The sequence below is a fragment of the Ursus americanus genome, chromosome 20 (genome assembly GCF_024610735.1).
Source record: "Ursus americanus isolate L20-20 chromosome 20, mUrsAme1.1.p, whole genome shotgun sequence".
Classification (NCBI taxonomy): domain Eukaryota; kingdom Metazoa; phylum Chordata; class Mammalia; order Carnivora; family Ursidae; genus Ursus; species Ursus americanus.
The window spans coordinates 28391283-28417056 of NC_142146.1; the positions used below are offsets into that span (position 1 = coordinate 28391283).

The 25774-nt window shown below is 36.7% G+C and overlaps 1 protein-coding gene across 4 annotated transcripts in view; it reads left to right on the forward strand.

The window, feature by feature from the left end:
- Positions 1 to 25774, forward strand: part of ATP2C1 (ATPase secretory pathway Ca2+ transporting 1) — a 166610-nt gene that overhangs the window by 64854 nt on the left and 75982 nt on the right. For all 4 annotated transcript variants that reach the window (XM_045791743.2, XM_045791741.2, XM_045791745.2 and 1 more), the window contains 5 exons: positions 13865 to 13975; positions 16300 to 16416; positions 18957 to 19046; positions 21104 to 21139; positions 24214 to 24275. In XM_045791743.2, coding sequence (XP_045647699.1) covers positions 13865 to 13975; positions 16300 to 16416; positions 18957 to 19046; positions 21104 to 21139; positions 24214 to 24275 — 416 coding nt within the window. The remainder of the gene's footprint in view (positions 1 to 13864; positions 13976 to 16299; positions 16417 to 18956; positions 19047 to 21103; positions 21140 to 24213; positions 24276 to 25774) is intronic.

A 25774-nucleotide genomic window follows, 5' to 3' on the forward strand; every position in this document is an offset into this window, starting at 1 on the left:
GGATTGCGGCCCGTTCTCCACTGATGTTCTGGCCACTTTAACTCTATTACTGTTGGTGCTGCTCAACCCTGCGGCGTCCCGGGATGTGCGCACCAACTCGGCGACCCTGCCCTCACTTCCAGGGCCGGCGCGTCTCTGTCCTTTGTGTTTCTAATGCCGCCAGCCACCGGCCGCCCCGCGCGCTCCCGGGTCTCCCGGTCTCAGTCTATGCCCGGTGAGCACACCTCGATTCCGGAGTTCCGTGAGAAGCCTGGTGGCACGCGCACCCGGTTCAGGGTCTCAGTCTGCTGTTTCGCGGGTGTCGACCGCGAGTCTGCCCGCTCCCCCGTGCAGGTGGCCCGCCAGCCGCCAGCCGCCCCGCGCACGCTCCGGGAGTTCCCGGTCTCAGTCTGGATCCCGTGAGCACACCGGGATTCCGGTGTTCCGGGAGATGCCTGGTGGCGCGCGCATTCACGGCTCACCGGTCTCAGTCCGCTCTCTCGCGGGTGCCCTCTGTGAGTCCGCCCGCTCCCCCGTGCAGGTGGCTGCTGCTTCCCGGCGCCCAAACGCGCCGGCTCCCTCCCCCTTCCGTTTATCTTCCGATATCCATGCACGGTTTACAGCTCCCCTCTTCGTACCTCAATACTCAGCACTGGAGATGTTCATTTGTAGAGATCCAGATGCATCATCCTGCGTCTCAGGCTGATTCCGTGGTTATTTAGGCTGGTCTGGTACCTATCCAGCTCGACTCAGGGGACCGGCTGAAAAAGGGGTCCCCTACTCCTCCGCCATCTTAACTCCTCCCTAAAATGTCTGACTCTTGATTCTGGCTTGGGTCATGATCTCAGGGTCATAGATCGAGCCGGTGTCAGGCTCCATGCTCAGCAGGGAGTCTGCTTGGGATTCTCTCTCTCTCTCTTCCCCACCCCCTCCCCCTGCTTGTGTGTGCCTGTGCACTTGCTCGCTCTCTCTGAAATCTTAGGAGAAAAAACCCTCAGGAATAAATCTTCATGACCTTGGATTCTTAAATATGACACCAAAAACACAGAGAAAATAATAAACTGAACTTCATTAAACTTAAAAAATTTATGCATCAAAAAACATTATCAAGAGACTAAAGTACATTAACCTGATAGAAAAAATGATCAAAATACATAAAGGGATAATTCCCCAAAACATAAAATGTCCCCTAAACATGAAATGATTTCAAACTTACAATTAAAAAAATGCAAATTTACATACACCGAGACATTATTTTTTGGTTTTCAGACTGACAAAATTTAAAGTGTAACAATCCATCCTCTTGACAAGGGTATGAGGAAACAGACACATCCATTCCTGATGAGAAGGCATAACCCCTCCTGAGATTTGGCAGTATCCAACAAAATCCTGTGTATTCATTTGCATTTTGGCCTATCAGTTTCAATTCTAGGAATTTTCCCTGAAGGTACAGCTCCAATAATATGAACATCCGTATGTAAAGTTATTCATGGATCATTGTTTGCAATTTCATACATAGGAGAGTGGTTGCATAAAATATGTTATATCCATATAACAGTACTATGCAGGTCTGAAAGGAAAAAAGGAAGATCTCTGAGCTGATCTCTGAACTGATGGATTGATTTCCAGGATAGATTGTTAAGAGAAAAAGATTATCTATAGATTGTTACTCTTAAGAAAAGGGGAAGAAATGAAATCATGCAGCTGCTCACTTGTGCAAAAGGAAACAGGAAAGATACACTAGAAACTAATGAGATGGGTAACATAGAGAGGGTGAGGTAGAGATTGAAGAGATGGAAGGGATAGGGTTTGGCACTAATCTGTTTTCCCTACTTTGAATAGTTTTCAGTATTAGAACTAAGTTCATGTTTCATATATTCAAATTAACAAAGACAGGGGAGATGATGGGGGGGAAAATCCCAAATGGAATAATACAAATAAATAAGTGAACCTAGCTGTTTGAGTTGAATAACAACCATACTGAAGGGTGTGCATGGGAACAACTAACATAAGTAATTTTGGAGTACAGGATTTTGACTATAAGGCTATTGAAAGAACTATAAACCTAAGACTAGAGATAAAGTATTATACACAAATATTGTACTCTAGTAAAAATTTGTTTATAGTAGTATGGTTAGAACTATTCTATGTATTCTAGATTAGAGGAAATAAGTATATATAATGGTGATAATGAGAGTCAGGTTTTTCCGTTGTTAAAGAATTAGAAATAAGGGAAGGGTGAAATGAACCTCTGCGGAGTTAGAATTGGTAGCTTCAGTATGGACTAAATGTTTTTAACCTTGTTATACAGTTAAGAAAATAGATATGTTTGTGTGTATGTGTATACATTCCTTAATTCAGTCCGTTGTGAAGGCCTTGAAGCCATGACACTTCTGAATATTTTTTGTCAATAAGGGCACTGGGGCTCTGTGGAGAAATGGCTAATTCTATGCTGGGGCAGGAAAATGCAAAGATAGGCTTGGAACATCTTGTAAGACAGTAAGGAAGTGCAGAAAATTGGTGAGAACTTGTCAAAAGGACATAGGAGGCAGCCTGTTCAAGGCTCCACACTGGCCAAAACTGGGACAGTTTGAGCAACAAAATGAATAGTAATGGATTTCATACCTTATAGAATAAGATAGTAATCCATTGATATGAAAAGTGAGAGTGTATATACAAACACACACACAACTGGGAAGAAGGGAAGTTCTTTATTACAGTAGGATTCCGTTTAATGAATATGGACAGAATGATGGAATTACAAAAATCACCATTTGGTAACCACCACAGTAATAACTGTTTCAGGCAAGAGTTACCTATTGAGCAAGAGTGTAAGGTACAGGATATTTTACTAGCCTCAGAATATCTCCCCACAAGAAACTTAGTACATGCAGAGGGAAATATAGTAATTTGATAGTGGGAAAATCTTGGAAGTCCCACTTTAGGCAAATGTTCAAAATTAACATCACCATCAATGGTACAAACAGCATTCTATTAGTTGGCTCAGGCTGGTATGATGGAATACCATAGACTGGGTGGCTTAAAAGACAGAAATTGACTTCCTCAAAATTCTAGAGGGTGGAAGTTTAATATCAGATGCTGGCAGGGTTGGTTTCTGGTGAGGCGTCTCTTAGCCTGCAGATGGCTGCCCTCTTGCTGTTTCCTCATGGCCTTTGCGTGTGCTTACTGCAGGTGTTCTACCTCTAATAGGGACATTAGTCCTATTGGATTAGGGTTCCACCCTGATGTTCTTATTTAACCTTAATTACCTTCCTAAAGGCCTTGTCTTCAAATACACTCACATTGTGGGGTTTATGGCTTCCACGTATGACGTCTGTAGCAAATATCATATGCCTCTTGATAAGGTGTTTTGAGAAAGATGTAATGTTTTGTGGTGTTTCCCCTCTCCCCAGAATGTGTTGCCTGAATCTAATTAGAAGTATCAGACAATATCAAATTGTAATTTTTAGATTAGGGTTATGCTACGAAATAGCCTGCTCTACTCTTCCAAAGTGTCAAGGAAATGAAAGACAAAAAGACTAAGGAACTGTTCCCAGATTTAAGGATACTAAAGAGAGACAATAGTTAAAAGCAACTGTAAGCCTAGATTAATTAAAAAAAAAAGTTTATTTAATCGAATCAGGATTGAAATAAGGCCCAAACACTGTAATTGGTTAACGTGTCTTTTAAATATCTCTTAGTCTAAAAATGTCCCCTCTTTTCCCTTGTAGCTTATTGACAAAATCAGATTGTTTGTCCTATAGAATTTCCCACAGCCTGGAATTTGCTGAGTACATTCCTTTGAAGTAATTTAATACGCTCCTCTGTCTCCTGTATTTCCTGTTTAATTTATGGGTAGGTTAAGAGCATTACTTGTAATTTTATCATTCCAGGAGATTTAAAAAAAGACTTGTTCCTGGGATCGCCACATCTTTGGGATCAACCATTTCTGTGGACTCTGATTTATTTGATCTGGAGTTCCAGCTGTAGGAATTTTTGAAAGTTCCCCGGGTGATTTTAATGTGCACTGCACATTAATGTGCACTCTGGGTTGAGAACCATTGCTCTAGACCTAGTTACCATTGGTCCTGTTCAACTTTAACTTTTTTGCCGAGATCTACATAGTACCTGTATTCTTTCTTTTTTTTCTTTATTGAAGTATAATTAACATACAGCCTTATATTAGTTTCAAGTGTGTAATATAATCCAACAATTCTATATATTACTCAGTGCTCATTAGGGTAAATGTACTCCTAATCTCCTTTATCTCTTTCACCCAGTTGTGTCCCCCTGGCCCATCTACCCATCTGGCAACCACCAGTTTGTTATCTGTATTTAAGGTCTGGGTTTTTGTTGTTGTTGTTGTTACTATTTTGGGGTTTTTTTGCTTATCTCTATTTTTGTTTGTTCATTTTTGTTTCTTAAATTCTATATATGAGTGATATCATATGGTATTTGTCTTTCTCCATCTGACTTATTTCACTTACCATTATATGCTTTAGGCCCGTCCATGTTGTCGCAAATGGAGAAATGTCATTCTTTTTTACAGTTAATATTCCTTTGTGTATATATACTGTATCTTTTTATCCATTCCTTTTTTTTTTTTTTTAAAGATTTTTATTTATTTGACAGAGATGGAGAGAGAGAGAGCATGAGCAGGGGGAGGGGGAAAGGAAGAAGCAGACTCTCTGCTGAGCAGGGAGCCCGATGCAGGATTCTATTCCCGGATCCTGAGATCATGACCTGAGCTGAAGGCAGATGCTTAACTGACTGAGCCACCCAGGTGCCCCAGTGGGATTATTTTCTTAATTTTTCTTTCTGCTACATCATTATTAGTGTATGGAAGTAACAGATTTCTTTACATTAATTTTGTATTCCGCAACTTAATTGAATTCATTTATCAGTTTTAGTAGTGTTTCGATGGAGTCTCTGGGTTTTCTGCATGTAGTGTCGTGACATCTGCACATAGCAAAAGTTTTTCTTACCAATTTGGATGCCTTTTATTTCTTTTTCTTGTCTGATTGCTGCAGCTCAGGCTTCCGGTACTATGTTGAATAAAAGTGGGAGTACTTGTGTTCTTAAGAAGTATCTCACTCCCAGCTGATTCTGAAGATAGCTAAAGTTTGAGAATGGTCATATTCCATTTTGCCTTTTAGATAAGACTGAGTTGGTGACTTTGTCAGATGTAGTTGGTGGAAAAATAGGAACTTGCATATTATAGGAGGAGTTTGTTGATATTTCTGAATACTTAGGTATATGATCCTAGATACATTACTTCAGTTTGGAATTTTCACTTTGTATTTGAAGTGTTTTTAAACCTGCTCCTCTAGTAATGCAGTATTTCATAAAAATGTGTTTCCAGTGCTTTTTCCCGCCATGCCAACTTTTCTTCCTTGGTAGGACTGAACAGTGATTCTAAGCTGATGAGCCCTGCCCACTTTGAGACTCTTGCCAGCTTCTACTCTGCTCCATGCCAGCAGTCTGATCCTTGAAACGCTTCATCAGAGACAGGTTGACTTTTCCAGCTTGTATGGCTCTACATTTGCCATTGAAATTTGACGTCTAGAGGTTGGAAACTTTAATCTCAGCACTTTCAAAGGTGGAAACACATGAACTTGCCTCGTCCTTGTAGAAGATAGACTAATTCATGGATGACTAAATAAATTCTTTTTCTGATCAGTTCTGCCATCTTTTTGTACTTTGAATGAAAGATCATTTAAAAGGCATAGGTACATCGTTGGATAATAACACTATTCTGTTGCTACATAATTGTCTCTTAAGACCGAACCCAGTATTTTTTTTTTTCTAATAGTACTTCTGGTGTTGGATATTAAGAACTTTGTCAAGGATACCTAGATGATGAAAACCAGGTATACCCTTGTGAAGATTTAGAGTCGGGGGTGAGGCAAATGCATAATTATACGATAAATATAGTTGCTTTAAGAGAAGGGAGCCAGTATTTGAATACGTATACTAGGTACAGTGCACACACTTTGATAAATTTTTTTTTCAGTTCTTGTTGAAATTAAATCGGTATTATCCCAATTTTCCACTGAGGAAAAAGATGCAGAGAACTTAAATAACTTGTCCCGGGTCACACAGCTGTCAAGACATAGAGTTGGGATTATAAATTGGGATCTAGTCAAGTCTGACCTTGACTAGAGCAGTGGTTCTCCAAGTGTGACCTGCATTAGTACATCAACATTCCTTGAGAACGTGTTAGAAACATACTTTCTGGGACCTCCCCAGACAAGCTGATTCAGAAACTGTGAGGTTGGGGCTCAGTAACCTGTGTTTTAATAAGCCCTCCAGGTATTCTTATGCTAACTAATAAGATTAAAAACCACAGTACTAGATGTTTAAGGCTCCCGTTCCCCCTTTTATTTATTCTTTTTAAAGATTATTTATTTATTTATTTATTTATTTGACAGAGAGAGAGTGCGCACGCACGCAGGAGAGGGAACACAAGCAAGGGGAGTGTAAGAGGGAGAAGCAGGCTTCCCGAGGAGCAGGGAGCCCAATGCAGATCTCGGTCCCAGGACCCTGGGATCATGACCTGAGCCGCAGGCATACAGATGCTTAACGGCTGAGCCACCCAGGTGCCCTCCCCTTCCCCCTATTAAAAAGTGTTTTATTTTTTGAGAGAGAGAAAGAGCATGAGAGAGAGAAAGAGCATGAGAGAGAGAGAGCACAAGCAGGGGGAGGGGCAAGGGGAGAGGGAGATGCAGACTCCCCACTGAGCAGGGAGCCAGATGCAGTTTCGATCCCGGACCCTGAGGTCATTACCTGAGCCAAAGGCAGATGCTTAACTGACTGAGCCACCCATTCACCCTTTTAAAGCTGTAAAGCTCTTTGTTTAAATACTAGCTTCTTTTTTGCTGAAGCCAAAACATATAATACATAAAAGAAAGGCTGTTGTGTTTGAAATTGGAATGGGGTCTAGAACCTTTCCTGTTTTTCTAGCTCTGAAGGGCATGTTTGGTTAGGTGCCTGCTGCACTATACTATTATTCCATCCAGCTGAGCGTGTCATAGTGTGGCTGTAAGTGGACTTATACAGTATTATAGAAAAATACTGGCTACCTTGTTCTTCACCAACAGATCAATTAAAGCAACTTGGAGTTATTTGGTCACCTTTTGAAAAATTCACTACTTCTTCTAATGATAGTATCATTTCTACAAACATGGTTTGCAGATAGATGCCAGAAGTGCAAATTCTACCTTTCACCTGGAGTGTGTGTTATGTGTGTAAGCTTCTGTGTGTCAGTAATTACAACCACATCTAGGTGGGATTATTTAGTGCAGTTTATTTTTGGCTTTAATCAACAAGGAACTGCTTCTTAAATTGAGCAGGACTGTAAATCACTGTGAACCTTCCGTTCTTGAATTGGAACTGCTGTGTCACTGTTGTTTTCTTCAGCCTGTTTATGTCCTTAAATTTATACAATGGCATTGTATAGTTTAACCCTTAGAGTTCCCAGTTAACCCTCCTTTCCTGTGCTATAGCTGTTAAACAACTGTGGAGAGGTGCCTGGTTCTTTCAAGTTTAATACTGAGTACACTTGATTTTCTTGGGTGTTAGGTGTCTTTCTGTTTACTTGCAAGTGAAACGTAGAAAACTTTTATCAAGAGTTGACCTGAAAACTTTTAATAACCCTTATGTAGTACTCCTGAACTTTGTAGGGGTGGAATATTTTCTGTTTTTCTCTGTGGCTTGACTTCTGTTGGGTGATTTGAGCTACCTTTGCTGACTTGCTTTTTGAAATCAGATTTCTGTCCATGTGCTGAATTTGAGTGATGGGGTTTTTTTTTGTTCCTTTTCCAGGGACAGTTTATAAACCTATGGTGGTGACTCATTTTAGAAGATATTTACCTTTTGAAAGTAAAACAGTCTAATGTTTTGAATTTAATCTAACAATGCCTTTCAACCTCATCCTCTAGGCCAGTGCTGATCAACTTTGTGCATTAGACCCACCCTGGGAAGCTTTTAAAAATAAGTGTTTTGGGGGCACCTTGGGTGGCTCAGTTGGTTAAGTATCTGACTCTTGATTTTGGCTCAGGTCATGACCTCAGGGTCATGAGATCAAGCCCGGTGTTGGGCCCTGCGCTGAGCATAGAACCTGCTTAAGAGTCTCTCTCTTCCTCTGCCTCTCAGCTCGTGCGCCCTCTCTCTTTCTCAAAAAAAAAAAAAAAAACAACAACAACAACAACAAAAAATAACCCCCCAAAAAAAGTTTTGATGTTTTGGCTCCATCCCACATCTAATGATTCACGCTCCTTAAGGATGGTGCCTGGACACTTGGATTAAAATGCAAAAAGACCCCTGTCTTAGTCTGCTCTGGCTACTATAACAAAATATTATAGACTGGGAGGCTTAGATAACAGACTTTAATTTCTCACACATCTAGAGGCTGGGGAGGAGGGATGGGAGAGAGGGAGAGGAGACACACACATGTATGCTCTCTGGTGTCTCTTATAAGGGCATTAATACCATCATGAGGGCTGTACCCTCATGACCTAATTACTTCACAGAGGCCCCATATCTCAATACTGTTAAACTGGGGGTTAGGACTTCAACATATGTATTTGGTGGGAGCAATTTGATCCATGGCAATCCCCATATAATTCTAATTTGTATCAGAATTGGGAACTTATGTACAACAGTGCTTAGACTTAATATATGAGTGAATCACCTGATTATCTGGTTAAAATGCAAATTTGGGTTCAGTAGGTCTGTGATGGGGCCTGATACACATAGGATCTATATTTAACTGAATTATTTGATATGTCTTAAAGATATAAAAGTTTTTGCAGTTTTTAAATACATCCAATTAAAAACTCTATAGCTTGTCTTAATGTCTGGGTAGATCTGGGTCATTTAATGAAAGTAGAAGTGCATAGTAAAATACTTATTTCATTCTAGCCAGATTGGCCTACTCACATACAGATTAGATTTCTCTTGCTCTGGCTTTTACCAGTGTTCATCTCTTGTTTAAAACACTTCCTTGGCAGGTGTTAATCATTCCCTGATACCCATTTTTAGTGGCTTACTTCAGGAGAGTTTTCCCAGAATTCTGAGGGCTGTAACAGTCTTCCCCTCCTGAATTTTCAGACTGACTTACTTGCATTGTCATGATTTGACTATTTTATGGCAAATCTTACATGTGTATGTTTTGGTATGACATGGCTCTCCAACTGAATTATTCATCTCTGCAAGGTATGGACTATGGACTGTGGTGGTGTGCTTATTGGTTTCATGAATTAAATAATCCAAGGTGTAGATCTAAAAAATGCCATTATTTGAAACAATGTAAAGCAACTATGCAGAGATTAAGCTATAGTTAAGCCCAGGATATTTTTAGGGTGAGGTAGGAGATAAGCAAATACCTAGTGTCTGAAACCTGGGACCACAGACAATGAACTTTCGTAGTAACAAATGAAGGACATAAAATTGCTTCTTAAGATGATTTACCTTAACTAAATTTATGTGATTTGCCTGTATTTTATTGTTCTTAAAATCAAAGTGTTATTGAATCACTCAGATTGTTCCAAGATGAAAACACTCTCTTCATTTAGCCAGAGAAAATGACATGTTTGTATAATAGCATATATATATATATATACATACATATATATATATATGTATGTATATATATATAAAATAGCTGCCAAACTTTTCCATAGGAGCTGCACCTTTTAACAGCTCTGCCAACAGTATAGGAAGGTTCCAGTTTCTCTGTATGCTCTCCAACACTTGTTATTGTCTCTCTTTTTTACCTTAGTCATCCTAGTGGATGTGAAGTGCTATCTCATTGTGGTTTTGATGTGTATTTTCCTCATGCTTAATGATGGAAGATCTTCCCATGTGCTTATTGGTCATTTGTATATCTTCTTTGTAGAAATATACAGATCTTTTACTCATTTCAAAATTGGATTATGTCTTTTTATTATTGGATTGTGAGAGTTTATATGTTGTAGGTACAGGCTCTTTATCAGCTAAATGACTTGCAAATATTTTCTCTCATTCTGTGGGTTGTCCTTTCACTTTCTTGTTGTTGTCCTTTGCAGCACAAAAGTTTTTAATTTTGATGATGTTCAGTCTTTTTTTGTTTCTTGTACTTTTGGTACCATGTTTGGGAAACCATGGTCAAGATTTAAGCCTAGGTTGTCTTCTAAGAGTTTAATAGTTTAAGTTCTTACATTTAGGTCTTTGATCTATTTTGAGTTAATCTGTGTATATACGGTGTGAGGGAAGGGTCAAGCTTTATGCTTTTTTTTATGTGGATATCTAGTTGTGACAGCACCATTTGTTAAAAAGGATATTCCAGTATTCTTTACCATGGTGAATAGCATTAGTATTTAGCATGTAAGACAAGCTAGAAATCTAGTATAATTCTTTGATATATGTATCTAGTTCATCATCATGTATTGTTATTTTTACCTCTGCATCTGTTTCTGCACCCCACCACCCTTGTCCAAGCTACATTTATCTTTTGTTTAGACGTATGTAATAGTGTCCAAACTGGTGTGTTTTCACCACTCTTATTCTGTGTTTCTTTAATTTTCCAACTCGTGCCTTTTATTTATTTACTTTTAAGATCACAGTACAGGGTCTTCCGTTTGCCCTTAGGATTAAGACAGAAATTCCATAATAGGGCCCTGTAGGATCCCCACTTACTTCTTTAGCCTTTTTTTGCTTTATATGTCCTCCTGATTTTTTCAATCCAGATCATTCTGAGAAGAATATTTCCATATGGTTCCTTCCACCACAGCTACCAACATTCTAATTCCAGAAGTTGGTTGGCTAGAAACTCACGCTTTGGTTTTGGTGTTCCCTCTTTCACATGGCAGTTCTTCATATATTTAGAGAGTTATCATCATGTCCCTTCAGTGTCTTATCCATTATTAAGCAAAATGGTCTTACTTTCTTCTCTTGAGATTTTTCAGCTCTTTTGGGCCCATGGAATGCTCATAAAGGATTTTATGGAGAGTGTATTCCAATATAGACCCTGTCTTTTGTAACAACTACCAAAAGATTACTTTAAAAAGATTTTATGAGAAAGGCTCTTGTACTGTGTATTGGGTACTTGAGATGGCAGTTTCCACTACATAGGTTTATCGATTTGAAATAAGGACATTCAGTGGCTCTAAAACGTGTGCAACATTGTTGAATTCCAGTATTTTCTTTAAGGTTTTAAATTTCTTAATTATGTAAAAATATGCTTTAAATAATTTCAAGACTTTGTTTTGTATGAAAGAAAGGTAATTTGTCTCCAATTTCCTCAGAATTTTTAGTTACTAGTAATTTTCTCATTAAGATTAGAAAAATCCTTCCACTTCTTACTTGCTTTACTTATTTATTTATTTATTTATTTAGTTATGTTAGTCACCATACAGTACTTCATTAGTTTTTGATGTAGTGTTCCATGATTCATTGTTTGCGCATAACACCCAGTGCTCATTGCCATATGTGCCGTCCTTAATACCCATCACCATGCTAACCCATCCCCCCAACCCCCTCCCCTCTGAAACTCTCAGTTTGTTTCGCGGAGTTCATAGCCTCTCATGGTTCCTCTCCCCTTCTGATTTCCCTCCCTTTATTTTTCCCTTCCTTCTCTTTATGTCCTCCATGCTATTCCTTACGTTTCATATATAAGTGAAACCATATGATAATTGTCTACTTCTCAGCTGACTTATTTCACTTAGCATAATCCCCTCCAGTTCCATCCATGTTGATGCAAATGGTGGGTATTCATCCTTTCTGATGGCTGAGTAGTATTCCGTTACATATGGACCACATCTTCTTTATCCATTTGTCTCTTGAAGGACATCTTAGCTCCTTCCACAGTTTGGCTATTGTGGACATTGCTGGTATGAACATTGGGGTGCGTGTGCCCCTTCTTTTCACTACATCTATATCTTTGGGGTAAATACCCAGTGGTACAATTGCTGGGTCATAGGGTAGGTCTATTTTAATTTTTTGAGGAACCTCCATACTGTTTTCCAAAGTAGCTGTACCAACTTGCATTCCAACCAGCAGTGTAAGAGGGTTCCCCTTTCTCCACATCCTCTCCAACATTTGTTGTTTCCTGCCTTATTAATTTTTGCCATTCTAACTGGTGTAATGTTATCTCAGTGTGGTTTTGATTTGAATTTCCCTGATGGCTAATGATGTTGGACATTTTTTCATGTGTCTGTTAGCCTCGTATGTCTTCTTTGGAGAAGTGTCTGTTAAGTCTTCTGCCCATTTTTTGACTTGATTATATTGGTTTTTTTTGTTAAAGATTAGAAATTCTTTATAGATCTTGGATACCAGCCCTTTATCTGTAATGTCGTTTGCAGATATCTTCTCCCATTTCGTGGGTTGCCTCTTTGTCTTGTTGACTGTTCCTTTGCTGCGCAGAAGCTTTTTATCTTGATGAAATCCCAAAAGTTCATTTTTGTTTTTGTTTCCCTTGCCTTTGGGGACATGTCTTGAAAGAAGTTGCTGTGGCCGATATCAGAGGTTGCTGCCTATGTTCTCTTCTAGGATTTTGATGGATTCCTGTTTCACATTGAGGTCTTTCATCCATTCAGAGTTTATCTTTTTGTATGGTGTAAGAGAATGGTCGAGTTTCATTCTTCTGTATATAGCTGTCCACCACTTCTTGCTTTAAAGTACTTAAACATTCAGGAATGCATTTTAAATAAATGAGATTAGAAAACATGTATGTATTTGATTGTTCCAGAACCCAGTTACACAAAAGGAGTACTTTTTTCCCCACAGCAATTTACTATATTTTGGAGTAAGTGTAAAGATTTTTTTATGTACACAGACTTCTATAATGGCAGCATACAGGTCTCTATTATTATCTTTAATAATAGAAACTGAAGTTATTCTTTGATCAGTCTAATTTGTTGTCTTAAAGAAGTGTTGTGTCCAAAAAATTTTAGGGAAATACTTTATCCTAAAAATGTTGATTATCCAAGGTTGAAATCCATCTGAAAGTTTAAAGATGTGTGCCTTGGCAGTAAGAGGATCACTTCAGTTTCAGTATTATTTTACGGTTTCAGTATTTTAATCAGTGGAGGTATAGCAACTGAAATGTTTTCTTCGCTAAAGTTTCTGTGGGGAGATTTTGTCTCACTTTCTCCTACTTACTCAAAACTTTTTGTCTACAAAGAATCTGTCAGCTTAGGACCCAAGACAAGTCTGGATTGGGGATTTATTTCTGGAAGTGTGTTAAATAAACGCTTTTCTGTAGATACTTGCTCATGAAGCTGCATCATGTAGATACCATGGTTACCACCATCTCTGTGATTTACTCTGTCTCTTTACAGCCCCTTCCCTAACTGTGCATCCTCTGCTTGTGTGGTCTCTTTTGCTCTTTGTTTTCCCGCTAATTTGGGAATGGGTTTTTAAATCTGACTTGCTGTCCTGGTGCTTATGTAGAGTAGCCAGGTGTTTTTCTGGACAGTTAAAAAACGGGCTGACCAACAGGAGTAGTTAAAATGGAGAAAGCTTAGCTGTTCTCTGTCTTTCCTGTTAAACATAATGAGTTTAGAGGATTATGACTACATGTAATTCTTAGGATCTGCTAGACGGGACATCTGTTTTACTTTTTACTCATTACATTGCTGTAGAAATAGCATCTTTTTTATTTAATGTGGAAATTATTTTGTGTTCTAGCTGGTACTGGTGGCTTAATTTTTGAGATGTGCTTTCTGGAGAAATAGCACATGGTTAGTAGAAAATTATCTTATTAGGACTAGATATTATTATTCTAAAGATGTTTGTTTTCTAACTGGAACTAACTTTCTGTGAATATTTGAATTTTCATTTATTCTGGATTACATTCCAATATTTTGGTAGATTCAGATATTTTTCCTTTGGTTTTATTTGCTAGGTTGCACGTTTCCAAAAAATTCCTAATGGTGAAAATGAGACAATGATTCCTGTATTGACATCAAAAAAAGCAAGTGAATTACCAGTCAGTGAAGTTGCAAGCATTCTCCAAGTAAGTACTTGGTGGGGAGGAAGGGAATAGATAGTAAAATCAGTCATTTTAGGTAAATGCCATCCAATAGAATTTTCTCCGATGACATAAATGTGGTGTTCTGCACTGTTCAGTACAGTAGCCAATAGCTAAATATGACTACTGAGTACTTGAAGTGTGTATATTTAAGTAAGGAACTGAAATTAATTTAATTTTATTTTTATTCATTAAAATTTACATGGCTGCATGTGGCTGATTGTTACCTGATTGGACAGTGCAGCTCTAGGTCATTAGCATTGCCAGGAACTATTAATGCTGTGTAAGGATTAGTTGGATTAATAAAATAATCAATTTATTAACATAAGGAGAGTTAGAGGAGTTTATCATTTTTTTGTAAGTGTTTTCTAAAGTAAAGTAAAAGGTAAGTACAAGACAGGGACTGCAAGTAAACTTTAATTGCTTATGTAATTTAATCTCTTCCTAGTTTTAAAAGCACAATCTAACGTAACATGAATACTGTTTTTTATTTTTCCTTCAAAATTCACGTATTTTAATGATGGCATTAAAAACAGTGGATATCTATTTTTTGAGGGTTTTTTGGTTGTATTTATATTGTTTTAAAACCATTTATTTTAAATATTTTTAAGTGTTGAGAGACTGTTCTCAAACTCTGTTGTAAAGCTTTTGGCCAGAGAAACTGATTATTTCAGGGATGCAGGTAATTTCATTCTTAAATGGTAGTTATGATAATAAATCATGAGAAACAGTGATTCTTCCAAGTTTCTCAAACCCAATTCCAACATGCTTGGGGGGGTGGTTCTCCCACACACAACACCAACCAATTCTTTGACACCCAATAATTTAACTCAATTCTAACAATATCTACCCAGAGATAACATCAAATTCCATAGGTTAAGGGTTCAGCCCTGGAAGACTGCCCTTTACTCCTGACTTCAGAAGTCAGTCACAGGCCCCAGGCTGTTACCTATGCTTCTCACCTACCCACTACAGATTAGAGGTTCCTCCTTAGGTTCATTTAATTTTCTAGAGTGGCTCAAAGAGCTCAGGGAAACACTTATGTTTATCAGTTTATTAAAGGGATATGATAAAATATGTAAATCAACAGCCAGATGAAGAGATACCTAGGTCTGGTATGGGGAAGGGCTGGGAGCTTCCATGTCCTCTCCAGGTGTACTATTCTCCCCAGTCTCCATGTTTTCACCAACCTGGAAGCTCTCTAAACCTAGTTCTTTTGGGGGTTTATGGAGGCTTCATTGCTTAGTAATGATTGACTGAGTCATTGGCCTTTGGCTGATTCAATCTCCATCCTCTCTCCTCCTCAGAGGTGAGGGAGGATGGTGGTGGGGGTGCTAGCACTGAACCCTGTAATCATGTGGTTGGTCCTCTTGTCTACTAGCTGCTGCTCTTGGGTGGAGTCCAAAAGTCACTTTCATTAACACAACAAAAGACACCTTTATTGCCATCATCCCAGGAAATTCCAAGGGTTTTAGGATCTGTGAGCCAGCAACCCTGGAAGAAGACCATATAAAAATGAGAAATATATTTTGGTCATCTGACCAGATAACATATATATTTCTTATAAATTACAATATTGCAGTGACTAAAGAATGTAGGTGGTGTTCATAGAACATAATTATTTTCAGTAATTTAGGAACCACAAATTATCTGCTTGAAATAATTACACAGTCCAAGAGTAAAAAGTAATACCAATCTGAGGGTTTCGATAGGCTCAGAGAACAAGAAAGGCAGTTATGGTCCATTGAATGTTCTTTTGGAGAAACTAATTTTAGAAAATAAAACAATGAGAGCAAAGAAAGCTAACTAAAACGTACTGATATTTTGTTTTCTGTAAGTCATGTGGCTGGTTCTTGTTTATTTCTCTCCTCCCAGAGAAAATCATAAGTTTTTTGTTTATTAAACTGTACCTTACTGCTTACATTAAAAAAAAAAGTGCTAATGTAATATTGTATGTTACCTATACACCAATACATTTTTTTTTAATCAAGGTGTAATTTAAATGAAATATAATGTACCCATATTAACGGAACAGTTTACATTTTGGCAAATGTTAACCACCACCAGAATTAAGATATGGAACACTTTCATCACTCCTAGAAGTTCCCTCAGGTCTCCCTGCAGTTAATCTTTCTAAGTAGATTTTGCTCTTGGACCCAAGCAACCACTGATAATGCTTTTTATTACAACAGATTAGATTTGATTGTTGTATAAGTTTTTATAAATATGAACATACAATATGTACCCTAGTGTTTTTCTTCTTTTGTTCTCTAACATTTTTAGTAACTTCTGTATGTAAAATCTAACAGGCTGATCTTCAGAATGGTCTGAACAAATGTGAAGTAAGTCATAGGCGAGCCTTTCATGGCTGGAATGAGTTTGATATCAGTGAAGATGAGCCACTATGGAAGAAGTATATTTCTCAGGTGAGATATTTTTATTTCCTCCCCTGCTGTGTAATTCACACATATTTTTGTTAGTGTAGTTGTTTACTTTTGTGAAGTTTGTTTTTGTGGAGAAAGGAAATAATTTGTAAAAATGTTTTTTACCTACATTTTTTCTGTTTGGGTTTGCTGTTAAGTTGGAACTTCTATAATTTTTAGTGTGCGAATCTTTATGAATGTATAATATGGAGTGATACTGTGAACAGTAGTTTCCTTTACAGATGTCTACCTTACACTTGTTTTATTATAAGGAATGCTAATGTTTTTTAAAGTAATATGGCCAGCTTAGAAAATGTAGTAAAAATAAGGTAGTTTGAATCCAGACTGCCTGGGTACAAATTCTTTCTTTCTTACTAGCTATATGATCTTTATTATCCTTTTAGTCTTATCTATAACATGAGGCTAATAATTTTAGGAGATAACAAGTTATCAATAAATAAAAGTTATTTTAAATTATATTTTGTCAACATCCTAATCTTTTCAGAAAGACTTATTGTAGGATTTTCTTTTATCTTGATAACAAGTATGTTAGTGTGAAAAGTTCCAAGAATCCTGTGGCCATTGTTCACCTAGTTTGCCAAAAAAGTTCTTTTTATTTTTACTTATTTTTTTTTAGCAAGCTCTTTTTAGTAAAGAAAACTTTTAATGCCTTCTCAGTACAGTTTCTTTTTTTTAAAGATCTATGTGTAACTTTTCTAAAGGGCCTATTAATGTGCCCAAATTTATCAGTTTTGATAAAAAACTCATTTTGCAGATGAGGCTGTCTAAAGTGGAAAACGTGAATTTTTAGAGATTAAAAGAACCTTGTGTTTGTGTGTATCTGTCATGTGTTTGTAGAGTATTTTTTATATGCATGTTTTTATTCTCACATTTACCACATATCCACATTACCTAAAACTTTAGGAAGTTCATTCTGGATTTATAAACTCCAATGATTGGACTTACTACTAGGCAGTATAATTTAATGTTTTACTTTCTTATTCCTGTTTCATTGCTTGACTACCTGCATCGTGGGATTGCTGTGAGAATGAAACAGAGGTAGTGTAACACAGTTAAGCACAAGCAGCAATTAACAGTAAATATCAATTGTTAATCATAAAGCACTGGGTGACTCTATTCCTCTACAAAGAACACTGAATTTGTTGCTTTGCAAACATTTGTCTGGAGCTTGCCATTAATCAAGTGGTGTGCTTGCTACCGTGGCACAGCTATTTTAGAGGTTAGAATAAAAAAGCCCATGAGTCTTGTCCTCAAATTGTGATAATAAGAACTAACATCTGAAGAGGGCTTTATGGTTCACTCAGTGTTTTAATATACATTCTTAGTTAATCTTTACCACAGTCTTGGTATAAGGTAGTGTTTTACTGATGAGGAACTTGGGTCATACACAAGTGACAGGAGCCGGATTTAAACCCAGGTACTCTGATTCAGTCAAGTGTGTGTGGTTTGTCAACCCTGAACCATATTGCAGTTGTAGTTTTAGTTTGCTAGAGTAGTGATTTTCAATCCTCTAGGTGTTAGAATCACTTGGGGAGTGCTTAAAAAATGCTGAAGCCTGGGTCCTCTGCCCAGAGATTCTGATTTAATTGGTCTGGTGTGAACCTAGGCATTTGTTAGACGTTCTTCCCATGATTCTGATGTGAAGCAGGGTCAGAACCACAGTGCCAGGGAGCGGAGCCATATAGGGAGTGGGAGGTGATGGCATCTAACCTCGCTGCTGTGGTATCTAGGGGCTGGGCTCTCCGATGGGATGAATTCTTTGTAGCCTAGATACTTTGCACCTTTAACAGTGATTGGCACCACTTCATCAGAGGAAGAGCTTCTGGCAACAGAGCTCTGATGTTTAAGGAGTAGGATGTCCAACTGGAAGAATTCAGGGTGGCTCTGGTGCTTGGTCATTTAAGTGCTGTTGGGTTGGGTTGATGGTATGGTTCTGTTTCTTTAGATACTATTGCCTCTGCCAGATAGATATTAGGAAAACCAGCATTTGGAAAACCTCCAGCTTCTGTGGAGTGGATCTTACTGTTGACGCTTAGCCGTCAAAGGGGATTATTTCTGGGGTGTGTAGGTCAACCACAGAATTGTAATCTGTGCTAATTTATTAAGTATAGGAATGTTTGGATCTCATAATTTAGGTGTTGTACCCAGTGTTCACCTAAATCTTTACCTTAAAAATCATTTTCCACTTATTCTAGCCTCAGTAGGAATTCAGACCAGCTGTATTTATTAAATTTATGTACACGTGTACCATAAGGAATTGGTAAGTTCTTAGTTTTAAGTATTGATACTTAATTTTCTTTTCTTTTGAAAAGGAACTGTTATGAAATGGTGACTTTTAAATGTAGATAAGTGTAAATACTTTTTTTGTTAATTGAAGAGACGTATAAAGTCTCATTCAAATGTAGACTCATAATTTTCTAATCATGCCTCAGCAGTTTATTTTTTTAAGTCTTTGTTGTGATGGAACACAACTTCATACATTCATACAAAACCATTTAATTGCTGTTTGTTTTCACTTTCAGTTTAAAAATCCCCTTATTATGCTGCTTCTGGCTTCCGCAGTCATCAGTGTTTTAATGCATCAGTTTGATGATGCTGTCAGTATCACTGTGGTAAGAGAAAATAATGTATATTTTTAAACTGTTGGATAATCATTTAAAATTAGGATAGGCTTTTTTATTTTGGAAAATGAATTGAGACGTTCCTAATGTTTTTTCAGGTTTTTTGTTAATATCCAGATTCTGCATTTTGTTGCGGTAATCTCAAGTAGTGTTCAAGGGTCTGTGATTGGCACTCATGAGAATTATTTAACAACCTTATAATTTTACAGATCTGAAATATTTTATAATAAATTTCTGGTTAAAATTTCAGTTTAGTTTGCTTTCTGTTTTGAATGTTTTACTAATTGTGAACTGAAACCTGATGATTATGAAATTAAAAATATTACTTAAATATTTGAAATGAAATTAAAAATATTACTTAACAATGAACACTATGTAAGATTTTATTCTTTTTGTCTAGGCTGTTATAGCTTTCATTGAGAGTTTCCTCTTTTTTCTTGTCCTCTGTTTTATTGTAGTATAAAAATTTATAGCGAGTACAAGCATTGATTAAAGCAAATATATTTATGCTTAAGAACACAGTAGAAATTAATATAGAGCTGCAGTTCTTGAGCTCTTGCTTGTGGACTCCCAGTGTCTCTAAGACCCTTTCAGGGAGCATGTAAGGTCCAAACTATTTTTGTAATATTAAAACATTATTTTTGCTTTGGATATATGCATCAGTGGTGCAAAAGCAATGGCAGGTAAAACTGAGTGTTGACTCAAGTCAAAATAATGGCCTGAAACTGTACTAATGGTCATTGTTTTATTTCGTTGTTTCTCTTAGGAGTGTTTTTCATAAAGCAGTAAAAATTAATTTCATTAAATCTTGACAGTTGAGTACATACCTTTTGAATATTCTGTGTAATAAAATGGGAAGTATGCATAAAGAACTTAATGAATATTGAGGTACAATGGTTGTTTCACGGGAAGGCCGATTGTGGTGAGCTGAACTAGGCTTTTACTAGTAAGAATGAATGATAGACAAACTTGGTTATTAAGATTTGGATAACTGACATACTTTTTTAAGGAAGTGAGTGAAATGAAACTATCACTTCAAGAAAAATAAATAGCATTTATTGCCAGTGATAAAGTTCAAGCTTTTAAGTGATACTTAGAATTTCGCAAAATATTTATGAATTACTGTGTGCTAAATAGCTTCCCAATATTTAAGACTTTATTCTAAAGAGATCAGTAGAATGTCAAGGAATGTGATTTTTTTTTACTATTTTGAAATGTGTCAACACTTGAAAGATTTGAATAACCAAGTAAATCAGTTATTTTCTAAATGACCAGTGTAAGATGTTACAGTGTTTTCAGTGATCAAAGATCTATTCAAATTAAAAATAGATCAATGGATTTTACTATAGTAGATTATGAAAAGTTCATTGATACAGTTTAGATTCTACATTGCAAATTACTCTAAGTAACTAACACTTGTTTAATTTCGATGTGGTAGTTAAGAAGAATATCCGCAATCTGAAAAAGCTTTTCCAACAATATCGGTATGAGATTAGGTTTTCTTCCTATATACTTCAGCCTAATCAGCGTAGGACAATAGATTAAATGCAGAAGCAAATGTGAGGATCTAGCTTTGTATTAAGGCAGACATTAAAGGTAGAAAAATTGAAAGCACTTGCACTTTTCTCACAAATTTTTTTATTTGGAAAGTGTATTTTTCATAAAAAATGTTGTATGTGTCAATATGCAATGGTTTTATTACTTTTTAGATGAATTAATAAGGAGGAATTAAAACTGAGCAATTGAAAAAGTATTAAATTATGGTAAATATCAATAGATTATATCCCACATGAAAGCTGGTCCTCAGTTTGTAAGAGCGGAAAGGGATCTTGAGATCAAATTTGAGAAGTTGTCCTAGGGGAGGCAAGCCACTGTTGGCGTCAGTTTTTCCCCTAAGGTAGAGTTGTGATTTCTTCCCCAGCTGATCTCAGTGCTTAGTGTCTGGTATCTGGGGACTGCAGATAGAGTTAGAAAAATAAAACATGATTAACATTTATTTCTGGAGTTACAGTGTGTGCTTTAAAAGGTTGTTTCTTTGTTTTGTATAGGCAATACTTATCGTCGTCACGGTTGCCTTTGTTCAGGTGAGTAGGTGGCTTATTGTCAGCATGAAAATGGTATTTTAGTTAATTGCTTAAAAAAACTAAGGTGGCTTATGGGAAAATCTGTGGTTATTGGGGGATGGTAATACTGGTCAGAACAATTCATTCTTTGTTTTTGAAATGATTTCAGAAACTCAGTTCTCCAGGGAACTTTGTGGAACTAACTAGACTGCTTTGATTTAGATAGTAGCATGAAGAAAATGTAGTTTTTTATTTGATGAAATTAAAGGTAATTGAAGCAGATGGAAACGAAAAGCACAGTAATAAAAATAAAGTCCAGCAACAGTTTAAAAAACTTTTTCCAATTAAAAAATTGGGCCAGGTTTAAATTCCTCATTTCCTACCCAGAAAGAATGTTCTGATCTGGATCAAACTTCCAATTCAGTATAGGCATTGAAACAGTAAATAAAATATATCATGAGGAACCCCTTTTAAAAATGAAATGTGAACAATGTGGAGATAATGTCAGGATTTTTATAGCAAGTGTAGGCATATATAAAAACATAGGCTTAGTTTTATATAACTTCATATTTTAGAGCAATGTTGGCAGGTCCCATTTTATTAGCTAAAAGTTTTAAAGCATAGTTAATAAGAATAGAAGGATTGGGGCACCTGGCTTGGCTCAGTTGGTAGAGTGTGTGACTCTGGATCTCAGGGTTGTGAGTTCTAGCCCCACATTGGGTGTAAAGATTACTCAAAAATAAAATCTAAAAAAAAAAAAGGACTATTCTAGTTTAGGGAGAAATGTTATGTATGACACTCAAGTTCATATTTTGACTCTCAAGACTATATTTGAAGTGATTGTGGTTATTTTCACATCTGTGGTTAATTCCTTGGGTATTTCCGGTCATTATCCTGGCTTTCTATGGTAATCTCTAATTTAGTAAGTTATTAGTTTACAGTAACCCACTGTAGAAAAGTCAGTTGTAATCAGATTATCTGCAGCAAGTTTGTGAGTTCCATCAGTAGACCCTCAGGGATTCTGTTTCCAAGAATCTTCTTGCTTAGAACATACAAAAGTTGCCCTGGGGCAGGTGGAGCTCGTTAGTCTAGCAGAGGTCCTTCTAGGCTGGTCATCATTCAAGGCAGCTCTTCATTCAGACATGTGGGTGGTACTACCCACTCAACCAGTAACTGGAACCCTCTTGCATCTTTAATAATGCTTAAGAAATATGGAGTGACTTTCTTTACAGGGATTCCTACAATATTATCACTATGAATAAGAAGACCTTTGCTTGTTCTGTTGGTACCTGGAGAGCACCCACCTCAAAAAAATCCTACAAAATTGTGATTTAAACGTAGTGTGGGATTTTCCACAAAGATCGCATGTTACACACTGAATGCAATGGCAGAAACCATCTGCTAAATATCTCTGTGGTAGGTTCAGTTGATGGAAAACTCCAGAAAGAATCGAAACATGAAAAGCTCAGTTTCAGATTGATAGGTCTGGTTTCTTATACATACATGAGCCTTTTCCCCAAATGTGCCTTGAAATCAACAAAATACTGTATAAACTGCAATTAAAAACCTCTGAAAAGATCGTATTTGCTGCCACTTGAACTTATCATAATGCTTTGCTAGAAAATTACAAAAACTCTGAAATTGTCCATGATTTATCTTATTTAGTATTTGTATTTTTATCTGGGTTTTAGGGGGATATTGTATATTTTTACATTTGTGTCTACCCTTTTTTCCTTCTCTTTCAAATCTCCATTTCTCACCCCATTGTAAAACCTCACAGCCGTGAAAATAGCTAATTTGCTTTGTACTGTCATACATTGATGCCACCTTACAGTAAACTTAAAATATAACTTTTAAGTGTTCATTAGAGATGGCTGTCAGGTTTTTAGTGATATGTTAAAAGGTCATTTTGATACGGAAGTATCTCTGGAGTTATAGGAAGTGAGGCCTAAGAAGTCTGCAAAGGGATGTAAAGATTGGGCAGCTTTTACTTACTAGGATCTAGTATTGGTGAGTGTTTTCTAGCCTTCTGTGGAATTTTTGGGTAAAACTTCCAAATTCCTTAATATCCTTGTTACGGTTGGGGAGGGGTGTCTTAGAATTTTAATATTTCAGATTTGCCTCACTCTCACATTTGTTCCTCTTGCCTAAGTAAATACTGATTTGATTCTAAGTTACTCTTATATAGCTTTGCATTTGCTATTTCAAAAAGTTTCTGATGGTTGTGAAATTTTGAATAGTACTAGCACTGCAGTCATTTCAAAACACTCCCCAGCTTTCACTCCCACTACTCAGACTTTTCCCTTTTTAAATTTAGATCAAAAGATTGGTGTATTTAGTGCAGAAATGAGACAAAAATAGTGGTGATGTTATGTGAAGCAAGACTGCCCGTGGAAACGTAGACTAAGTAGTATGGTGAGATGAAAGATGTTTCTGACCCTCAGCTTTGATTATATGCATAGAGAAATGCTGGAGCATCACAGACTTAGGGCTCCTGAGGACGTCCCCTTTTGGATAATTCAGGGTGATGGGAAAGGTATCTGTGAAATTAGTGCCAGCCACAGCTCACTTTATTTAACAAATGTTCTTTCTATGCAAAGTTACTCCATAAACCTTTGCAGTAAGCATGTGCTTAAATCCTCAAAGCAGATGTTGCTTACAGTTAATTGTCTTTGACGTCTTTCGTCATTTAACACTAGAAGTAAAATTATCTTAATCATGAGGCTCAATGATTTTAACTTTTAATGACTGAAAATTATATACTTTTTGGACACACTAATGAGGGTTCTTTATTTTCTTATAAATAAACTGACCTTAGGCTTCACATTGAATATTAACATATAAAATTGGGAATATTTAATTGTCAGAATTGTTTGGCCACTATAATTTAACATTATTTAATAAGGGGTACACTTTTATGTTTTAGGAATATAAGTTCAAGTAAAGGAAAAGATAAGAACTGGGGGAAGTTTTTAAAACATGAGATTATTATTTACTTAAGTCTGACATGGAATATGTCCATAGGAACATACGTATTTGCATTTCTTTATAAATGTTTTTTCTTAATATTCTGCTTTTTTTTTTTTTATAACTAGGAATATCGTTCAGAAAAATCTCTTGAAGAACTGAGTAAACTTATGCCACCAGAATGCCATTGGTATGATCCTTGTTTCTGATATGGATTTCTATTTTTTTTTAATTGAAGTATAATTAGTATACAGTGCTATATTAGTTTCAGGTGTATAATATAATGATTCAGCAGTTTTATACATTACTCAGTACTCACCACTGTAAGTATGTTCTTAATCCCCTTTATCTGTTTTACCCATACCCTCACTTATCTTCCCTCCGGCAAGACCAGCTTCTTCTCAGTATTTAAGAGTCTGTTTTTTTTGTTGTTGTTGTTTGGCACTTTTTTCTTTGTTGATTTGTTTTGCTTCTTTAACTCCATATATGAGTGAAGTCATACGGTATTTGTCTTCCTCTGTCTAAATTATTTCACTTAGCATTATACCCTCTCTAGGTCAATCTGTGTTGTTGCCAATGGTGAAAATCTCATTCTTTTTTATGGCTGAGTAATATTCGTGTGTGTGTGTGTGTGTGTGTGTGTGTGTGTGTGTACATGTGCCACATTGTCTTTATCCATTCATCTGTGGATGGACACTTGGGTTGCTTGCGTATCTTGGCTATTGCAAATAATGCTGCAATAAACATAGGGATGCATATATCTGTTTGAATTAGTGTTTTCATTTTCTTTTGGTAAATACTTAGTAGTGGAATTACTGGATCATATGGTAATTCTATTTTTAATTTTTTGAGGAATGTCCATACTGTTTTCCACAGTGGCTGCACCAATTTGCATCCCACCAACAGTGCATGAAGGTTCCTTCTTCTCCACATCCTCACCAACACTTGTTTGTCTTTTTGGTTGTAGCCATTCTGACGGATGTAAAGTGATATCGTATTGTGGTTTTGATTTGCATTTCCTGATGATTAGTGATGTCGAAGATCTTTTCATGTGTCTGTTGGCCATCTGTGTGTCTTTCCTGGAAAACTGTTTATTCATGTCCTCTGCCCCTTTTTAATCAGAGTATTTGTTGTGTGTGGGTTTTTTTTTGTTTTTTTGTTTTGTGTGTGTGTGTGTGTGTGTGTGTGTGTGTGTGTCGAGTTGTAGGAGTTCTTTTAGATCTTTTGGATATTATATTAGCCCCTTATTGGATATATTATTTGCAGATATCTTCTCCATTCAGTAGGTTGCTGGGCTGTGGTTTTTTTTTTTTTTTTTCTTTTTTAATGGTTTCTTTTGTTGTGCACAAGCTTTTTATTTTCATGTAGTCCCAACAGTTAATTTTTGCTTTTGTTTCTCTTGCCTGAGGAGACATATCTAGAAGAATGTTTCTGTGGCAGATGTCAAAGAAATTACTGCCTGTTTTTTCTTCTAGGTGTTTTATAGTTTTAGGTCTTACATTTAGGTCTTAATTCATTTTGAGTTTATTTTTGTGTATGGTGAAAGAAAGTGGTTTAGTTTCATTCTTTTGCATGTAGCTGTCCAGTTTTCCCAATACCATTTATTGAAGAGATGTCTTTTCCCCATTGTATGTTCTTGCCTCTTTTGTCGTAGGTTAATTGACTATATAAGCGTGGGTTTATTTCTGG